General features: G+C 35.1%; 1 protein-coding gene across 1 annotated transcript; it reads left to right on the top strand.

Moving 5' to 3' along the window:
* The first annotated feature begins 15,979 nt into the window (after window positions 1-15,979).
* On the top strand, window positions 15,980-19,545 carry LOC103926546 (zinc finger CCCH domain-containing protein 11-like). The gene is made up of 6 exons (XM_048576954.1): window positions 15,980-16,150; window positions 17,738-17,905; window positions 18,052-18,240; window positions 18,367-18,497; window positions 18,682-18,784; window positions 19,076-19,545. The coding sequence occupies exons 1-6, from the start codon at window positions 15,980-15,982 to the stop codon at window positions 19,241-19,243; spliced, it is 930 nt and encodes a 309-aa protein (XP_048432911.1). The 3' UTR covers window positions 19,244-19,545.
* The last annotated feature ends 602 nt before the right edge of the window (window positions 19,546-20,147 follow it).

The following is a 20,147-nucleotide window of genomic DNA, read 5'->3' on the forward strand; positions in this document are numbered from 1 at the left end:
AATTTAATATATATAATTATTATAGTTTTTACTTTTTAGGGGATATAAAATTATTAAATTAATGTATATAATTATTAATATTATAGTTTATTCATACTTTTATTAAGTATATAAATTATAACATAAGATTTTGTGATATCCACATCCACTAGTGTAAATATTTTAAATTGAAGATCGAATTCATTCATTGTATTCATATAGGGTCAAGGAGTGTAGTTATAAAAAATCATCAAAATCGGAGTTAAAATAACCGTTAAATCGTGATTTTTCGTTTATAACCGTTGAAAAGCTTTGTCCCGTTACTTGATCTCTGAATGTTGTTTTTTTGTGATTTTTTGCTGAAGTGATCTCCAAGCATATACAAACAATTTTGACGGTTTGGATCGTTGAAATTAGTTTTGGAGAATTCGTAAAACGATAGATTGACTAACACTTAGAGTTTATTTATACTTTCATTAAGTATAACATAAGATTTTGTGGTATCCACTTGTGTAAATATTTTAAATTGAAAATCGAATTCATTCATTGTATTCATATAGGGTCAATGAGTGTAGTTATAAAAAATCATCAAAATCGGAGTTAAAATAACCGTTAAATCGTGATTTTTCGTTTATAACCGTTGAAAAACTTTGTCCCGTTACTTGATCTCTGAATGTTTTTTTTTTTTGTGATTTTTTGTTGAAGTGATCTCCAAGCATATACAAAAAAATTTTGATGGTTTGGATCGTTGAAATTAGTTTTGGAGAATTCGTAAAACGATAGATTGACTAACACTTAGAGTTTATTTATAATTTCATTAAGTATAACATAAGATTTTGTAGTATCCACCTGTGTAAATATTTTAAATTGAAGATCAAATTTATTCATTGTATTCATATAGGGTCAAGGAGTGTAGTTATAAAAAATCATCGAAATCGGAGGTAAAATAACCGTTAAATCGTGATTTTTCGTTTATAACCGTTGAAAAGCTTTGTCCCGTTACTTGATCTCTGAATGTTTTTTTTTTGTGATTTTTTGCTGAAGTGATCTCCAAGCATATACAAACAATTTTGACGGTTTGGATCGTTGAAATTAGTTTTGGAGAATTCGTAAAACGATAGATTGACTAACACTTAGAGTTTATTTATACTTTCATTAAGTATAACATAAGATTTTGTGGTATCCACTTGTGTAAATATTTTAAATTGAAGATCGAATTCATTCATTGTATTCATATAGGGTCAATGAGTGTAGTTATAAAAAATCATCAAAATCGGAGTTAAAATAACCGTTAAATCGTGATTTTTCGTTTATAACCGTTGAAAAGCTTTGTCCCGTTACTTGATCTCTGAATGTTTTTTTTTTTGTGATTTTTTGGTGAAGTGATCTCCAAGAAAATACAAACAATTTTGACGGTTTGGATCGTTGAAATTAGTTTTGGAGAATTCGTAAAACGATAGATTGACTAACACTTAGAGTTTATTTATACTTTCATTAAGTATAACATAAGATTTTGTGGTATCCACTTGTGTAAATATTTTAAATTGAAGATCGAATTCATTCATTGTATTCATATAGGGTCAATGAGTGTAGTTATAAAAAATCATCAAAATCGGAGTTAAAATAACCGTTAAATCGTGATTTTTCGTTTATAACCGTTGAAAAGCTTTGTCCCGTTACTTGATCTCTGAATGTTTTTTTTTTGTGATTTTTTGCTGAAGTGATCTCCAAGCATATACAAATAATTTTGACGGTTTGGATCGTTGAAATTAGTTTTGGAGAATTCGTAAAACGATAGATTGACTAACACTTAGAGTTTATTTATACTTTCATTAAGTATAACATAAGATTTTGTGGTATCCACTTGTGTAAATATTTTAAATTGAAGATCGAATTCATTCATTGTATTCATATAGGGTCAATGAGTGTAGTTATAAAAAATCATCAAAATCGGAGTTAAAATAACCGTTAAAACCGTGATTTTTCGTTTATAACCGTTGAAAAGCTTTGTCCCGTTACTTGATCTCTGAATGTTTTTTTTTTGTGATTTTTTGCTGAAGTGATCTCCAAGCATATACAAACAATTTTGACGGTTTGGATCGTTGAAATTAGTTTTGGAGAATTCGTAAAACGATAGATTGACTAACACTTAGAGTTTATTTATACTTTCATTAAGTATAACATAAGATTTTGTGGTATCCACTTGTGTAAATATTTTAAATTGAAGATCGAATTCATTCATTGTATTCATATAGGGTCAATGAGTGTAGTTATAAAAAATCATCAAAATCGGAGTTAAAATAACCGTTAAATCGTGATTTTTCGTTTATAACCGTTGAAAAGCTTTGTCCCGTTACTTGATCTCTGAATGTTTTTTTTTTTGTGATTTTTTGGTGAAGTGATCTCCAAGAAAATACAAACAATTTTGACGGTTTGGATCGTTGAAATTAGTTTTGGAGAATTCGTAAAATGATAGATTGACTAACACTTAGAGTTTATTTATACTTTCATTAAGTATAACATAAGATTTTGTGGTATCCACTTGTGTAAATATTTTAAATTGAAGATCGAATTCATTCATTGTATTCATATAGGGTCAATGAGTGTAGTTATAAAAAATCATCAAAATCGGAGTTAAAATAACCGTTAAATCGTGATTTTTCGTTTATAACCGTTGAAAAGCTTTGTCCCGTTACTTGATCTCTGAATGTTTTTTTTTTGTGATTTTTTGCTGAAGTGATCTCCAAGCATATACAAACAATTTTGACGGTTTGGATCGTTGAAATTAGTTTTGGAGAATTCGTAAAACGATAGATTGACTAACACTTAGAGTTTATTTATACTTTCATTAAGTATAACATAAGATTTTGTGGTATCCACTTGTGTAAATATTTTAAATTGAAGATCGAATTCATTCATTGTATTCATATAGGGTCAATGAGTGTAGTTATAAAAAATCATCAAAATCGGAGTTAAAATAACCGTTAAACCGTGATTTTTCGTTTATAACCGTTGAAAAGCTTTGTCCCGTTACTTGATCTCTGAATGTTTTTTTTTTGTGATTTTTTGCTGAAGTGATCTCCAAGCATATACAAACAATTTTGACGGTTTGGATCGTTGAAATTAGTTTTGGAGAATTCGTAAAACGATAGATTGACTAACACTTAGAGTTTATTTATACTTTCATTAAGTATAACATAAGATTTTGTGGTATCCACTTGTGTAAATATTTTAAATTGAAGATCGAATTCATTCATTGTATTCATATAGGGTCAATGAGTGTAGTTATAAAAAATCATCAAAATCGGAGTTAAAATAACCGTTAAATCGTGATTTTTCGTTTATAACCGTTGAAAAGCTTTGTCCCGTTACTTGATCTCTGAATGTTTTTTTTTTGTGATTTTTTGCTGAAGTGATCTCCAAGCATATACAAACAATTTTGACGGTTTGGATCGTTGAAATTAGTTTTGAAGAATTTGTAAAACGATAGATAATTCCCTCACTTTTCGTAGAACGATAGTTAATAACTTAAAAAAAAAAAAATTCTCACCAGTTCTATTAATTTTCATTTTTCCCTCTGTTTTTTGTTACCTTTTCAACTTTTTCTTATCATTTTCACTTTTTCCTCCAATATCTTTCCCTAATTCCCTCACTTTTTTGTTATATTTTCAACTTTTCTTAACATTTTCATTTTCCCTCCATCTTTTTTTTTCAAAAAGGGCGGCAAAGTTGGCAAATGGCAATGGCAAAAAATTGATTATTGAAATTTGAATGGAAACAAATCACATCTGAGTCTGACGCATCAAATTTCAATGGATGCAAAATCATGCAAATATGCAATGCATGATCATGCATATTAAATTATTAATTAATAATTATTACAGTTTTTATAAAATTTAATATATATATATAATTATTATAGATGGACTTAATATTTTGGGGGTATAATTATTATAGTATATATAATTATTATAAATTTATAATTATAATAAATTTTATAGTTAATTATTTATATATATATTTATTATAATTTTTAGGGGTATAAAATTGTAAAATTAATGTATATAATTATTACAGTATTTTTTTAGGGTTATAAAATTATAAAAATAATATTCTGCTTATCGTGTTTCGTGTTACCCACGTGTATACCCGAACCAACCCGTTATCTTAATAGGTGCTTATCGGGTTACCCGATAAGACCCGATTCGTTATCGTGTCGACTCAAACACCTGTTAATTTCGTGTCGTGTCGGGTCGGGTTATCGGGTCGTGTCAGAAATTACCAGGCCTAGTTGGTATACCCCGCATTCCTCATGTCCCGATATATAGCCAGGCATTGTTGTATTTCGCTCACAGAAAGGTATCTGCTACGAGCCCTCAGAATTGTATTGGACTCGTGATCATTTTGTTTTCATTGTCATTAAAATTATTCGCAAAATCGTGTCCAGACATGTTTGGAATTTCTTGTATCTTATATAAAAGAAAGCGAAAAAATGGCTGGCGATTATGTTTTCATATATCTTGGAGCAGTTCCGTCCTTATGGCAGGACCAGTCGAACATAACATGCTAAAAGGAAATCCAAAAGTAAACCAATTAACATGAAATTATTTGTAAATCGTGCTTATTTGTACGAAAACTTTTCTCAGAACGTGTTAGGACATATGATTGGAAATTAGAACCATTTGTTCTTGATACTCTCGAAATTTGGGTGTATCTGATATTTCCACTTTTCACACACACCTATGAACCAAATGACATTATGCATCACATTTAGGGCGGAAAAATAATGCAGTTTTGTATCATTTGTATAATGAAACGTGTCGTACCATTTTGTGTGCCAGTCACACTGAAAAATCTCTCAGATTATTGACTAAGTGTCGATTAACGTGCTTGTTTCTTATTAGAACACATTATTTGGTTTCCAAATTTGGTTCAAAAATTTAATCTCCCTAGCATTGTCCTTTTTGAAAATCTGCATTGAACCAAAAGGCTTTTATGTTCGTATAGTTTTTGCTCTTCAAAGATTGTAAAAGGCGAAATGTCCGATCATACTGGCAAGCCTGGACACAAGCATGACAGTTATAATCACCACATTTTATACCAAATGATGTAAAATGTATTGAATTAGCATCCAATGATATTACATTTACCTTCTCTCTATGAGTGAGAGCAGCAACAAACCCTAGAATTTTCCTTTGCCACCGATCCTAATTCTGATTATGGTCGGTGGCAACCTTTTCTTCTTTCCCTTTGCAACATTTTTCTTTCCTTTCCTTTCCTTTTTGTTTATTTCCCTTGCTTTTCTTCCAGCGTATTCCATAACCTTTTCACCACTGACTATCACTAATCTCTCCATCCACTCATCGAACTCTCAAATCCATTCATCCATATGCCCACATGTCTTTCTTCTGGATTCCACCGATTCCATCTCTATTTAGACTTATAACCAATTTTGACCATGAACTATTGCGGTCACCAACTAAGAAGGTGTGTAGAGTTCCAGTGTTCACACCGGCTCGGGTGGCCACACCGCCTCCTTCTCTATGTCTGCCTTTTCTGGCAGTGTTGCTTGTGGTAATCCCACAGGCTTCTTTGCTTTGGTGGTCTTGTTAGTTGTTTGATGAAATGCTATCATTTGGAAGTTGGAATCCATCTTCTTTCCACCTCTGAGGTGATGGTTCTTGGTAATAGTTGGTGGTGGTGGTTTGAGATCGTTGGGGTGTGCTGCTACGACGGCGATATGTTTTTTTTGTCGTGGGCCAAACTTTGTTTTGGGCTTTGGGTTACTTTTGAGGTCCATATTTTTGTTTATGTGGATATTGTACTTGAACCTCTAGTTTTGTAATATGTTTGTTTTGCTAAGGTATCCAATGAGATAAAAATCAACACTAAATGAGATAAAACACTAATTTGATGTGGCGGTTACAATCTCGTACCACACATCATGTGGTATGAATAGCATTATTCAATTTTTTGTTATTTTAGAGGAGAGGGGCTAGAGGTTAAGAATTTTTAGAAGCAACTCCTATGTATCGTTTGTTGGTTGGTCAACCAATTAATCATTTTAACGCTTAATTGTCTTTTAATTAATATACAATGATATATTTATATTTAGTGGTGAGAAATTTGATCTAAGTTACACAATGAATCAACTATATAAAAAAATTGGTATTGAACTCGTCGATTTGAACCTAAAACCTCAAAATTATAAGCAAAAATTAATAAGACTAGACATATTACTGAAGCTCCACCACAAGCCTGGGTTGTACCAAGGGCTAAAGTGGTCCCCAAAGAGCATACGCTCCAAGTAACCGAGGCCTAATTACCCCCTTGGAAATCCACAAGCAAAAGAACTTGCGTGATGGCGTGGGTTTTAAGACTTTGTTAAATGTGTGGGACTTGTAAAAACTTTATTTATATTCATATCAAAATCTATTTACATCCCTATGTTCTATAAAGAACAAATATTATGTAAAATTTATCTTATGTACATCCATGTAGTTACAATATATAAAAAATATCGTGTTTTCTATGTCCCAACTTTTCACATGTGATATAGAAATTATGTGTTTCACTTGCTTATTGATTGGCTTACAATCTCAGCATGAGAAAAGCATTCCCTGATCTGAAGAAAAAAACATAGTTAACAATTTCTTTGCTATTCCTATTTATTTTTGGTATCATGTACAAAAAATGTAAACTCCAAGCAACAGATTGATAGTGGGAGGAGCATGCATAAATTAAACTTTAAATTTCCATCACACTTGTTTGTAATTAAATAAAGTAAATATACAGTAATCATATCACAATCACAGAAGTAAAGATTTTCAACTGCCACAATATTTAACAACTACTAGAAATCACTTACAAAAAAATACACAATATATGCTCATGTTGATCTGAGGCCCTAAATTATGTGAAACGAATAAGAAGAACAACACGAACCTGAATGAACCTTTGCTTCATGAAATGCTGCATTACCATTTGCATGTCTACAGAGCTCTTAGACTCTTAGTTATTCTCGTAGCTCCAAAATCTCACGATAGAGTTACTCCATCTGCACTCTCATGTCTTGTATGAATTCCATTTATTGCAAGTTCAAAAGAGTCAAACTCACAATTGAAGGATGATTTGTGGGGGAAGAGAAGTGATGGTAATTTTGATGGTGTGATGGAGATGGTGATGGACCTTGCCAACTATTTGGATATTTAGAATGAGATGGCAAACGTCGTGGTCGACATGTGGAAACAACTCGATCAGAATCATCCCCCACTTCAATATCTTGATAGCTCCACACTGCCATGCAAGATGGCGATGGCTGGAATGACAATTGCTTTGCATGCAATTGTCTGAAGCACCCACTTCCACTTCCACTTCCGGATATGAAGATTACATCAGCTTCTTGTGCTCATTGCCTGAAATCAGTCCAGCTGCAGTTAGAAATGCAACTGGTGAACCGTGCGATAACACACTTGACCATCCGGCCAATTTGAAGCTCCCTTCGATAACATTATCGGCATTGAGGGGGTCTCAAATCGTCCGACGGATTTTCAATAACGTGGGGAGCAAGCCAGAGACTTATGTTTGCTCTGCGGTGTCACCTAATGGGACAATAGTAGATCTGTGTCCAACTTGGTTTAGGATTGCTCCAGAAGGCATCCAAGAACTGCATATACAAGTTAAAGTGACGCAAGCGATGGATGATTTTACATTTGGTGAAATTGTTCGTACTGGAAGTTTAAATCATATTGTCAGGATACCCTTATCGGTTTTTCCCGTTTCGATATTGAAATGATGAGAAGTTTTAGCTGTCACAACTCTGATAAATGGAATTTGAATGAATAAAATTATGATTGGATCAATGGTTAGAATACAAATCATGATGAATTTTACATATTACAATTGAATCAGCAACAAGGGGAGCGCTCATGCAGGGCCACCTCCGGTTGTTTGTCCTGGCCGGTCAGATTAAAGGGAGGATTATACGTACTCTTCAGGACTAGTCAGATATCCGAATGCCGCAAGTTGTCAGGAAAAGCATGACAAAACTCTAGGAAACAATAGTCGGGAGGTTATTGTCATGTTGCACATACACTCGTCGCACCGTGGATATCTATACATACTCCTCGCCTTAGGCCTTGGTAGGATATGTTTAGTTTGTCTAACTGCCTTTCGAATTCTCTGCTCGAAAACACGCCATTCGATAGCAGAATTCTTCATAAAAATGCTCACAAGCCTGCGTTTGTTTGGTCGTATTGTTGGCATTTTGGATATATATGCTAATCTTCTCTTTATGTTAGTTATAGTTGGGTGTTTGGGACAATAAATACCTGGTAATTGTGGTTGATAAGGTCTACAAAGACAATACTTGTCTGAATTGCGTTCAATTCAAGTCAACAAGCTCAATACAAAAACTGTCTGAAGCACCCACTTCCACTTTGCTAGAAACTATGATAGTAGCCATTGGTTAAGCTTCCGTGATAAACTAAAGATTGAGATATTATAAAGAAAATAGATGTGGATGCAAATTTCTTCCTCCTTGATTTTGGACAAAATTGCACCTATAAAACAAATAACACCTTTGGTCAAGGCCAAGAGCCTCACACGCCCACAATGAATTGGGGGGCGCTTTGGCCAAAAAACCTCCGATGCCAAAGTTAGAATTTTGCGCGTAAGAATTTTGGTGATCCTCAACGGTAATTTTGTCATTTTATGCCCAAAAATCCACATGTCGCCTCTTGATTATTTTTGGCTACACAAATGCCCCCACACCTGGTGGGCTGCTCGTAGGAAATGGCAACAGGTGTAGAGATATTCTTGCTTTAGGAAACATAGGATTGTTTCCTATTTTGATGTTGATTCCATCTTTAATAGGAAATTTGATCATTCTAGGAAAGGGAAATAAATTTCTCTCAAAACCTATTTAAGTCCACCTTAAGTGGGTTATTAAATCAACTTTGGAGAGTGATTTATTCTACCCTACAAGAGAGAGAGAGCTTAGAGGATATTTGTTCCCCCTCCTCTAGCAATCTTCTACATCTTGCCCGTGCAAAGGATCGTCTTTCGTTGCTTTCTTTGTCTTCTCCGCGCCGCACCGAGGTAAGAAAAAATTAATTTTCCTTGTCTTCTTCTTGGATAGTGCTGTCGCGGGGCAACCGTCAGGGTGGTGCAGCACGTCAGCTGGCAGGGGCTAGGAGTCGGCTTGGCATGGGCCAGGAGGTGTTATGGCAAAGATCACTACTTGCCTTGCTCGGTTTGGCTAAAGCTAGCTTGCGCGACTGGGGCTGCGGATTGAGGCACTGGGGTGTAGTACTAGGCGAGCAGCATGGCTTATGTCTTTTGGGCTCTTAGACATGATGGGGACCAGGCCGGCGATTGAGAGAGATAAGGAGCTCGCGGCCCTCATGGGCTGTTGGAATGTTGGGCATGCAGGCCTTCTGCTTGCTAGTCTGAGAGAAAAAAATGAGGAAAAAGCCAGTATGGGTTGAGTTCCCCTGCTGAGTAATGTGAATAGCGTTGGCTGCTTAGTTTTCTTCGTTGGGAGAAATGTGGGTTACTCCAAAGAGAAAAGGTAAAGATGATCAAGGCAGATACCTTGGCTTGTTTGATCGTTATCGTGGAGCCTACTGTGAATGAAAGTGGAAAAAATAGATCTTCCCCATTTTCTCAAGAGATGCTGGTTAAGAAAAAACTGAAGACTTCCTTTGTTGCTCGTGAGGGTCCACCTGCTGTTGAGAGGCTTGTGATTGACATGACTTTTTCCAATGGGAAGAAAAATGAGGCTGCTAGATCTGAGCCTGTGGCGCCTGCTATGTCGAGAATGGCTAATTCGATTGCTGATAGTATTGCTTAGTGTAGAGGTTTTGTCATGCCCCCAATGCCGAAGTCTGTGCCAAGACGTTCGTTGGAAGCTAAGTCCGATTCTCATTCGGAAATGCTTGCTATTATGAAAAGCAATAAGGTGGACTTTGCTTCTCAATTACTTGGATCCCTAATATAGGATGTATATTAAACATGCAATCTTTCTATAGCGTTCAGATCAAATCTAAACATGCATAACTCATTACGTTTTGTGAAAACCCTCTTAAAAACAATGCAACCCTTAAGACGTGGTATTCATCCTAAGTGAACTTGCATATATTAACCACAAGAAGCCTTCGTCAATTTCAGGGACTGACATCCGACTAAAATTGCATCAAATTTCTTTTCTAAATATCCTAATGATCGCGAATCAAGACACTTAGATAGTTTAAACCAGTGATTAATAACTCAAAAACATGCATACATATTATCATAAGCAAATTGAAAGGAAACTACATATTCATGCTAAGGCTCGTTGCCTCACCCAAACAAAAGAGATTAGTTACGCATATTTATAACTAAAATCAAAGGGAATTGTATTGAAATAATAAAGGATCAAAAACACCTTGAATGTAAAAGTTTGAAAATCCCTATGCTTGGCCAATTTCCTGTCTCAGATATCGCACAAAGAAGAAGAAATAATAGGGCCGGCTAAGCTTATTTAAACTACTATAATTCAATTCTCCTAGAAAAGGGTCTTCCAATTAGACTAGGAAACCAATAAATAAATAAAATAAATTAGGAAACATAACCCTAAATTAAATAGTAAAATTTGCCCAAAATCTGCATACCCATGTTTTGGACCCATATCTGCTCCAAAACCGGATCAAAATAGCTCAATTTAATTATGAACACTCCTCCAAAATGCCACAAACCCATCAGAGATCATATTGGGCTCCAAAAATCACAATTAAGCCCAGAAACGTTACTTTCTAGCAGTGTGCATTGTTTCTTTAGTCCATCGCCAAAAAATAATTGTTTGGCGGAAAAAGCTAAAATTTTGATACAAACACGCGAAGAGACACATGAACGTCCCCCAATTTAAATTACTCCAAATTTTATCTGTTTGGTCATGTTTTGCTCCAAAGGAATTCGAATATCCCATATTGAAAATATAAAGCAAAGTATTAAAATTCTACCAAAATAATTACCAAAACATATTAAGAATAGGGTAAAATATATAATATGAAATTGACTCATCATAAGGGGTTCAGAAATTCATCCACACACACCCATACACTTAAACTTCCAAGCACTTTACACACTCAGAAGGCTCTCTGCATTCCCAAGCACCCATACACGTGCCGATTCCTTTATTGCCAGAAGCCAAATCTTTGCGGCATGCATCGAGATCAAGTCACTGCGGCCTTCGGATCAACGACCGTAGATATACACTCTACAACCCCAGGATTGAATTGGAGCATTGAAACATTGCAACAAAGATCATGATAGGAGCATATTTAGGCGACTTACTTAGCTTGTTTTCGTGCATCTATGTTGGTAATTCATAGTTATTTTAGTCCTTTATGCTTCTTTTGTGTGTTTTCAGGTTCTAAGGGCTTAGGGAGCAAGAAAGTGCATTTTGAGGCTATTTGGGGCACTTTTGGGCATGGATTGGATAGCTTAATCATGGAGCAAAGAGGATGGACGAAATTGAAGCCTTGTATGCTCTTTGGGGACATCAAACAAAGGGCATAGCCCAATCAAACAAATCCTTTGAGCCATGGAAAACCTCTAGCCCAATCAAACATATTATGCCATGCAAACCAACCTATTTTAGGCCCATTCTATGTACTTAAACCCTAGCCCTTTAAACTAGTCCATTTATCACTTATCACTTCCATTCACTTATCACTCACCACATATCATTCATTTATCACCACATATCATTCATTTATCACTTATCAAACCTTTCACTTATCACTTCCATTCACTTATCACTTATCATTTCCATTCACTTATCACTCACCACATATCATTCATTTATCACTTATCATACTCATAATCATCTACACATTTCAAACATATGCATTTCATCTCACATGCACACCCACCTCTTTCCAAACTAATTCACATGCATACCTATTCTTTAAATCAACACATGCATTCACACACATGCACATCATTCACTCACATTTCCACCATTCATTCTTTATTCCACAAACAAGTCACATGCATTTCCACCTTCCTACTTCATCATTTCACCACATTCTCCCTCTTTAACTCATTTCATTATTCATTCACTTTGCATTCATTCAATTCCACCCCACATGCACCCTTTATTCTTCATCATTGCAACCATGGCACATTTACACCAACAAAACAACTCCCATGCCATGGCCTACTCATATTCCCATTTCCTTTCCAACATCTCACATGCATTTCCACCTTCCTACTTCATCATTTCACCACATTTTCCCTTTTATTTCCACATGCAATTCTTCATCATTGCAACCACAAACACCTTAAACAAATAGCCATATACATCTCCACTCCTCCTATAAATACCCTTGCATTCATTCATTCAAAAATGATCTCATTCACAACACAACAACACACCACAAACACATTCCTTTCTCCCTTAGAATCCAAAAACCATCTTCCATTTCCACCAATCCTCATCCATTTCCATAATTCCCCAACACTTCCATCCCCCCAACCAACCTATCCTTAAACCTTGTGCTACAACAACGAGGAAGAGAAGAGTGCCTAAACGTTCATACAATTCAAGTTTTGAGTTGTTGGAATGTTTAGGTGTTTCTTTGATTTCAAAGTTTCATTTTAATTCTCTTTGTTTTGTACGTATGAGAAATGGAAGAAAAGAGTGCTTAAACGTTCATACAATTCAAAGTTTTGAGTTGTTGGAATGTTTAGGTGTTTCTTTGATTTCAAAGTTATGAGGAACTAAACCCCCTTTAGCTAGGGGGTAATTCGAAACTATGTTTATGTTTGTAATATGATTTGATTACTTTTAATTACGTTTCATAAGTTGTGAATTCAATTTGTTTAACTGTTTGATTGATAACCTATTTATGTATGTTTATTAAGAATGAACGCTTAATTTTCATGCATGAATTTGACGCTAGAATATAAGTGAGTTTCACGTAATAGTTATGAACTTATATTCACAAGTAGTGGAGGTTGCTTATAAACAATCGTGTTAAACATATTCTTGGCATAAGTTTCATGCAATCATAGTAACGAATGCCTCGTCAACACTTATAGTTTTCATGATGCTTAATGATTCTTGCTTGTATCTCTATTATGCAATTCATGTAGGGAACTTGTGAGGAATGCTTTGGATTGTCGTATGCAATCATCCAATTCATTAACTTAAGGAAAACTTGACAGTTAATTTAAGCGGACCTAATTAATCCGGGGCGTTGAGAATTCATGGTTTATTGAAAAGCAATTAGACATTGTTTTGTATGCAAGTATAACATATGTGGAGATGAACCCCTTAGCTAGCTTCCCATCCATTCATTTCCGTCAAATCCATATTTACAATTTGTTTTGTTTCCAAGTTTCCATTTTTAGTTTAAAGTCGTCCAAATCCAATTCCCCTTTACTTTATTGTTCAATTTAGTTAGAAATCAATTTAGTTTGTGTTTTTAAAGCATTTTGAGTCTTTTGGTTTGTCTTAGTGTTTTAACATTTAGTTTCACATTCTTTGAGTCTAGTTTAGTGTTTTATCTTGTTTTTACGTTTTTGAGTCAGTTTCCAAGGTTTTAGCAATCCCTCCTAATCCCCGGTCCAGAACGATCCCTACTTATACTTATACTACAATTGTCAAAAAGAGGGTTTAATTTGTGTGCGTATAAATCTCGCATCAGATCATAACCCTAATTCTACATTAATACAATCATTTACTTTGTACAAGTGTTCTTGTGTTATTTGTCGCAAGAATTTCACATTCACACTTACCATATTTTTTTTCCTCGTTATTCGGTTTCTTGTTTCTCCTAAAAAACACATCGCCGTTTGTGATCACCACCCTACAGTTTGGCTAGATGCGCATCGCACCGTCACATAGCTTGCATTACCATCCTGACTGCGACATTCACACCAAAAAAAACACTGACCCGATTTAGAGGCACAACATAAAGGATGGAGCGAGACAAAGAAAAACTTTTTCTTCATTCTAGAAACAACGAAACGATATTCAAATGTTTTTGCAGGATCAAAATGTTGGTAAAGAAAACGAGAGTGAGTGCAATTGAAAACATTTCGAGTTGCGATGTGATTTCATTGTCCAATGAGATGCGTGTTTCAATACAGTGGACAAAACTAGAGATAGGGGAAGGAGACAGAGGTGAGTGAGGACTTTGAAATTTTAGAAAAGGGTCGTCAATAGAAAAAGGAAAACGGTGGAAAAGTCTTAAAAATTTATGCATTTTAGAGCATCTTCAACGGAGATGTCAAAATGTCCAAATCAGCAATAACGATAACAAAAGACAACAATAATGTTTTCCAACTGAGAAGCCAAATCTGATATGGCATGACGTAGAATGACATCTCTCCGGCCCCCTTGCTACCAAATTTGACAGTACCTTCAGATTTTTTTTTAAATTAATTTTTAAATGGTTTTTATTAATTTTATTGGTTTAAAATACTATTCTTTTGTTTCTTTCATTATTAATCCAATGTTCAAATATTTTTATACTTTTTAATTAATTTTCTTTCATTCCCAATGTAAAGAAAATAAATATGATATTTTATTTTATGTTTAAAATTTGGCATATCGATTGGAGAGTAAAACTTCGAAAGATGTCAAAGTGCCACATAAGCCTTCATATTTAAATTTTAGGTTTAAAATTTAACATCTCTTTTAAAGATGGTCTTAATCATTTTAAACAGTCATACCTGTTTTACATAAAAAATAATTAAATACTATAAGACAAATATTTTTACAACTACAGTTTATTAAACACTTTTTATTGTTTGTTGAAAAAAAAAACACTTTTTATTGTTTTATTTCACATTACAGCAAAAACAGGCTTTTTATTTATTTATTTATTTTTTATTTTTTTCAAAGCACAATAGTACCAAATTAGCCTTTAGTCACGTACATACAAATCCCCTTCAAAAATAAGTCCTTGCATGGGTCCCTCAAGGTGAATATTACTTCTTAAAAAAAATACAGGTCTCAAACATTTCAGATAAGGAAATTATGACGCATGGTTTTCTTTTAAATTATTATTATGATATTTTACACTAAACGGGAAGGAAAGGGTTTACATCCATGAGGCAACGGGTAAAAAATGAAGGCTCTAAACACCAGAGTAATCCACCACTTACAATTATGCCGAATTGTTACTAGATGTTTTCACGGTTCAAATCTCATAAGCTAGATGAATTAGTTTGTAGTGTTGTTGAATATTTTTATATTCCTTTTGATATAAACAATATCCAACTCTGGATTATCTAAATTATGAGAGGATGTATGAGAGTTAACCTTGGATTCAAAATAGGAATACACTACACTAGCTAACTAAGCAAATCTATATCTGCATTGGGTTGTTGAATTTTTCTCTTCCTTTTTGATACAAGATATATTCACACAAAGGGATGTAAGAATAAATTTAAGGAAGTGCTATTGACACTTCAAAAATCTCATTCCACACTCCTCATAAGTGTATTTTTCTTTCTAAATATAGAAAATTTGGAGTATAAAATGAGATTTTTGGAGTGTCAATAACAATTCCCTAAATTTATATCAAACCTATTACGAAATAATAATCAAATTAATTAGGAGATTAAGCACACTGTCTCAAAACGACATATAGTGTTTAAAAAAAAACACGAAATATATTTTTTAAACGACATGTAGTTAGGTAATAGGCCAAGCATTTTTCGCGTCCAACTCCTACGTAGCGCCAATTCTGGCAAAAGGCGGTAGAATTACACGAGGGTAAGACCAACCCGCTCCCAACAATCAGCCACATCTAGAATTTCCAAGGGCAAATCCAGAAATCCACACAATCTCAAGCTTCTGGAGTGTCCCGTCCCGTCCAAATTCCTTAACCAGATTACCGGACCGGATGTCAGTGACACATCATTTCTGAAATTTAGACGAAAGATCAAAACCCTGCAATCGTCCAAAATTTTGAAAATCAAAAACATTTGATGCCGATAAGAGATGCCGCCGAAGCAGCAATCGAAGGCTGATTTGGCGAAGAAGCAGAAGATCGTAGAGGACAAGACCTTCGGGCTCAAGAACAAGAACAAGAGCAAGAATGTCCAAAAGTATGTTCAGATCCTCAAGCAATCTGTCCAGCCGAAACCCGATCCTTCCAAGACCGCCGCTAAGGTCCCATTTTCTTCTTCTTCTTCTTATTTTCTTTGATTAATTGATGAATGATTAAATTTTGATTGATTGGTTGATTAAGTAACTTGATTTTGATGTATTAGAAATTATTTTTGATGGAAGTTTCGATTTTTGTTTTGATTCTATGTGACGTGACAGAATGGATATGATCCATCAATTTAGATAAGAATTAACGTTGCAGATGTTGATTAGTTTAGTTGGTCAGGACAATTTGCCCCCTTGCTCCCAAGTTTGAATTAAAATAGTTTAGGATACTGCCTTTTGGAAAACAAAAGATTAGAAAATAAAATTTTGAATTTGCATGGTTAGGGAAACATTTCAATTACACATATATTAGTTTGGGGAGAAGGGAGTTGCTACAACCTGGGATGCCTACCGTGGCATCCCGAAATAATGATGTGGCACCATATGTTTTAAATTTCTCGGATGGCGTTGCATGATGGGTTCGAGACACTGCCACCTTGTCATCTCTGTTTCATTATAGTTGTTCTCAAGTTTTAGACTTCGATTTTTTCAAGTGTTTGAGTATCTGTTTTGCTTCATATGGAGGTTTATTTTATTTTATTTTATTTTAATTTTTTGTTGGTATAGTAACTAAAATGAGAGAAATTTTGTAATCAGCCTATAATTTTGTAAAGCCACTGCAATCGGGCTAATCTGCCTATAAAAGAAGGAAGAGGCCCCAAAGATAAGGACACTCAACCAATCAAACAAACAAACATACAAACTACTCTCAAGCCAGATTTGCATCTAAAAGCTGTAATCAGCCTACATATCAGTCCTTTGCAAGACCATTCCCTACAAAAGCCATCTTTTGTCTAGTTTATAAGCTCTGCTACTACCCCTAGTGGCGTAGTATCGATTCCCTTGTGTAAACTTGTTTACCATCCATCTCATTTTAGCATATAAACCCTGTAAACTCAAAAGAAAAGTGATTGCAAGAAGTTCAACCTTACCCGACAAGGTGAAATCTTACTTAAAGCTCATTTCATAAGTTAATAGATCTACTGCTTAATGCATTCTCCAGCATGTATTCAAGTCATATCCATCTATTTTCTACTAGAAGAGTCTCATTTGTGCCTGGATCTGGTCACTTTAATGAATACGCCTTCATTTAAAACCAATCAAGAACCGAGTAGATGACTTAAGGGGATATGGATTCCCTCATTCGAACATACAAGACTATGAACTGAAAGTCCTTGGTCACAAGGCAAGAAAAAGAACTTAATGTGGACTTAACCCATCCATGACAATCATTTGATAATAAGAAGTCCGAGTAACTTGGGGTGCAAGTAATCGACTAAACACACTTGTTCTACATCTGCTATACTGAGATAGCAGTGGCACGCCTAGCACTTAGTTTTGATTGCGAGTCTCAAGGCCTACACCTAAGGCCTTACAAAGTCACCTTTCAAGACTAACTCTATCCTCTTCTTGCAGCACATCAGCAAGCAAGAGCCTGACTACACATCCAAAATGCCAATCCCTTGGGGAGCTGTGCTAAGAGCTGAGGAGCCCTCTCCGGAGGAATCTTTGCCCGAACAATACCATTATAATTTTTAACTTCAGTATGATGCCAATTGTTTGACAATTTTTTTATTTTGTTGTGGTTTATGTTGTTCTGAGTATGTTTATATCTTTTATAGAAGAACAATTGAGGATTGGGATCAAGAAACTTTGGAGAAGGTGGTGGAGTCAAAGAAAAATGAGTACCAGCAGAACAAACCAACTGATATTGTTAGTTTTCTCTCTCTGAGGTGTTTCGTACAACCTGCATTCTAGTTCCCAACTTCGCATGCTTATTTAATATAGATGTTTGAACATCAATGAACTTGTTAGACTTCAAAATGAATTTTCCTTTGTTGTTTTTAATACATGTGCAGATCTGTAAATACTTTTTAGAAGCAGTGGAGAAGAAACAATATGGTTGGTTTTGGGTCTGTCCCAATGGCAGCAAAAATTGCCACCACGGGCATGCTCTTCCTCCAGGATATGTTTTGAAGTCGCAGATGAAAGCTCTGCTGGAGGAAGAGAGTGAAAAAATACCCATTGCGGAGGAGATTGAAAATCAGGTTATTTGAACAAGTCTTTACATTAACTTATAGCATGTCGAGTTTGACTGTCTAACCGCTTTCAGTTTATCATTGCTATCATTTCCTGATATGTAACCTAACCAAACATTTGCCTCTTGGTTTTAGCGTGTTAAATTGACAACTTCAACACCCATGACTCCTGAGCTATTTATGCAATGGAAGAAGAAAAAGATTGCAGAAGGAGATGCCGGCTTGGCTGCAAAAATGGCAGAGCAAGCTAAGAATGACAGTATGAGGCGTGTTTATCTTCCACTTTCTCCAATTTGTTATCACCCCACCCTTTCAAAGAAGAAAAAAATAATAAAAATAAAATGAATACAAACACTAACTTTCTGATGTTAACAAAGGAAATAGTTATGAACAATGAAGGGGCATTTTGGATGTGGAGAACTGATTATGTTATCGTTTCCACTGTTGCAGTGGCCGTGAACTATTTTTGTCAGATTCTAGCTTATTTGTGGATGATGCTGAGGCAGATGAGAAGTACCACAAGGAGGAAGAACCTGCAGTTGCTGAAAAGAAGGTTGGTTTTAATTTTGAATTTATATTGGCGATGAACAGAAGGGTAGTTTCACTTGTTAGCCTTCACGCTTTTATATTTCTAACCTCAAAACTCTGTATTCTATTTCACTGGATGTTATGAGATAGAAGTGATCAAGTCTATTAAAGCTTATGATAACTGCTTTAACACAATTGACCGTAGATGCCAGTGAGGAATTTGGGTGCTTTTCTATGGTGTGTTATATTTGATTAGCACAGAATTGAATGGACAGTGTTAATTGTATCACTCGAATTTTCTATGGTTTGAATTCAGGCCAATGAGAACTCTAATGGAGATGGACCGAGCAACTCAGCAACAGCTGGTGGTGATGCTGAAGTTACCAATGTTGATGATGACGATGAACTGGACATAGATGAGTTAAACGAGTTGGAAGCAAGCTTATCGAATGTAGCAATTCAAGAGCCAGGCACAAATGCTTAGTCCACAAGTGCCAATCTGAAGTCTGCATACTTTTTTTTTAGTGTGGAATCATGTCATTATCTGTAAGCTCATGACCCCCTCAAGGAACATAACCTCTCGGATGCTCTCTGAAAGGTTATATTGTTCACCAGTTATGATCTTAGCATCCTTGGGGATCATTATGTGCATTTGTGTTATTTATCTAATTTTCCCGGGTCAATAGTCCTTTAAGAAGGATACAAGAATAATCGTGTTGCAGTTGTATTTTACTTGAGCATTGTAGGATGCAAGTAATGTCTCCTCTCAGTTAATGCTAGAACTACCCAAATGTTGAAGAATTTAAACAAATGTTTCTCTTGGATTCAAGTGGTAATTCTTGTGCTTCCAGATGCTTAGTGTTAATCTGTCAAATGTGACGGCTTCATTTGGTCCCAACAATCCGAACGTTGGAGACTGAATCATAAGCCTTCATCATCCACTCCATGGAGTTTTACATTGTCTGAAACCTTAAACTGAAGTAACCAAAATGCTGCCGGAGTTCGTTTTTATTCCGTAATTTCATGCTAGGCCAACAGTAAACACTTACTATTGCGTCCATACAATAGTTCGGCGTCTCACAACCCCAAAATAAAATAAGTCATAGCATCAGTTAGATACGGTCATCATTACCCGTCACCGAAAGACGTGTTCTATGGTTTCTCAAGAACCACGAGATGAAGCAATCAACGTTTGGTGAGGCCTATAATGCCTATATAGTGACCAACATAGTGACATAAATCCAAATGACCCTAACATAAAAGATATTCAATTACCATTGAGGGAACCAACCTACATTTCTCAATTTAGTGTTCTCTCAAAGCCCAAGCATGTTACATCAAGATGTGGGGGCAATTCAGCTTGCAAAAACAATCCAACTATTAACATG

This window comes from the organism of the source record quoted next, unplaced genomic scaffold (genome assembly GCF_019419815.1).
Source record: "Pyrus x bretschneideri cultivar Hongxiangsu unplaced genomic scaffold, Pyrus_bretschneideri_v1 Contig94, whole genome shotgun sequence".
NCBI lineage: Eukaryota > Viridiplantae > Streptophyta > Magnoliopsida > Rosales > Rosaceae > Pyrus > Pyrus x bretschneideri.

Bases quoted from the DNA above. Each gene is read 5' to 3' on its own strand.
- LOC103926546 (XM_048576954.1), top strand. From the start codon at position 15,980: ATGCCGCCGAAGCAGCAATCGAAGGCTGATTTGGCGAAGAAGCAGAAG. The intron at 18,498-18,681 runs GCGTGTTTATCT...CCACTGTTGCAG, and splicing joins GCTAAGAATGACAGTATGAG to TGGCCGTGAACTATTTTTGT. The intron at 18,785-19,075 runs GTTGGTTTTAAT...GTTTGAATTCAG, and splicing joins CTGCAGTTGCTGAAAAGAAG to GCCAATGAGAACTCTAATGG.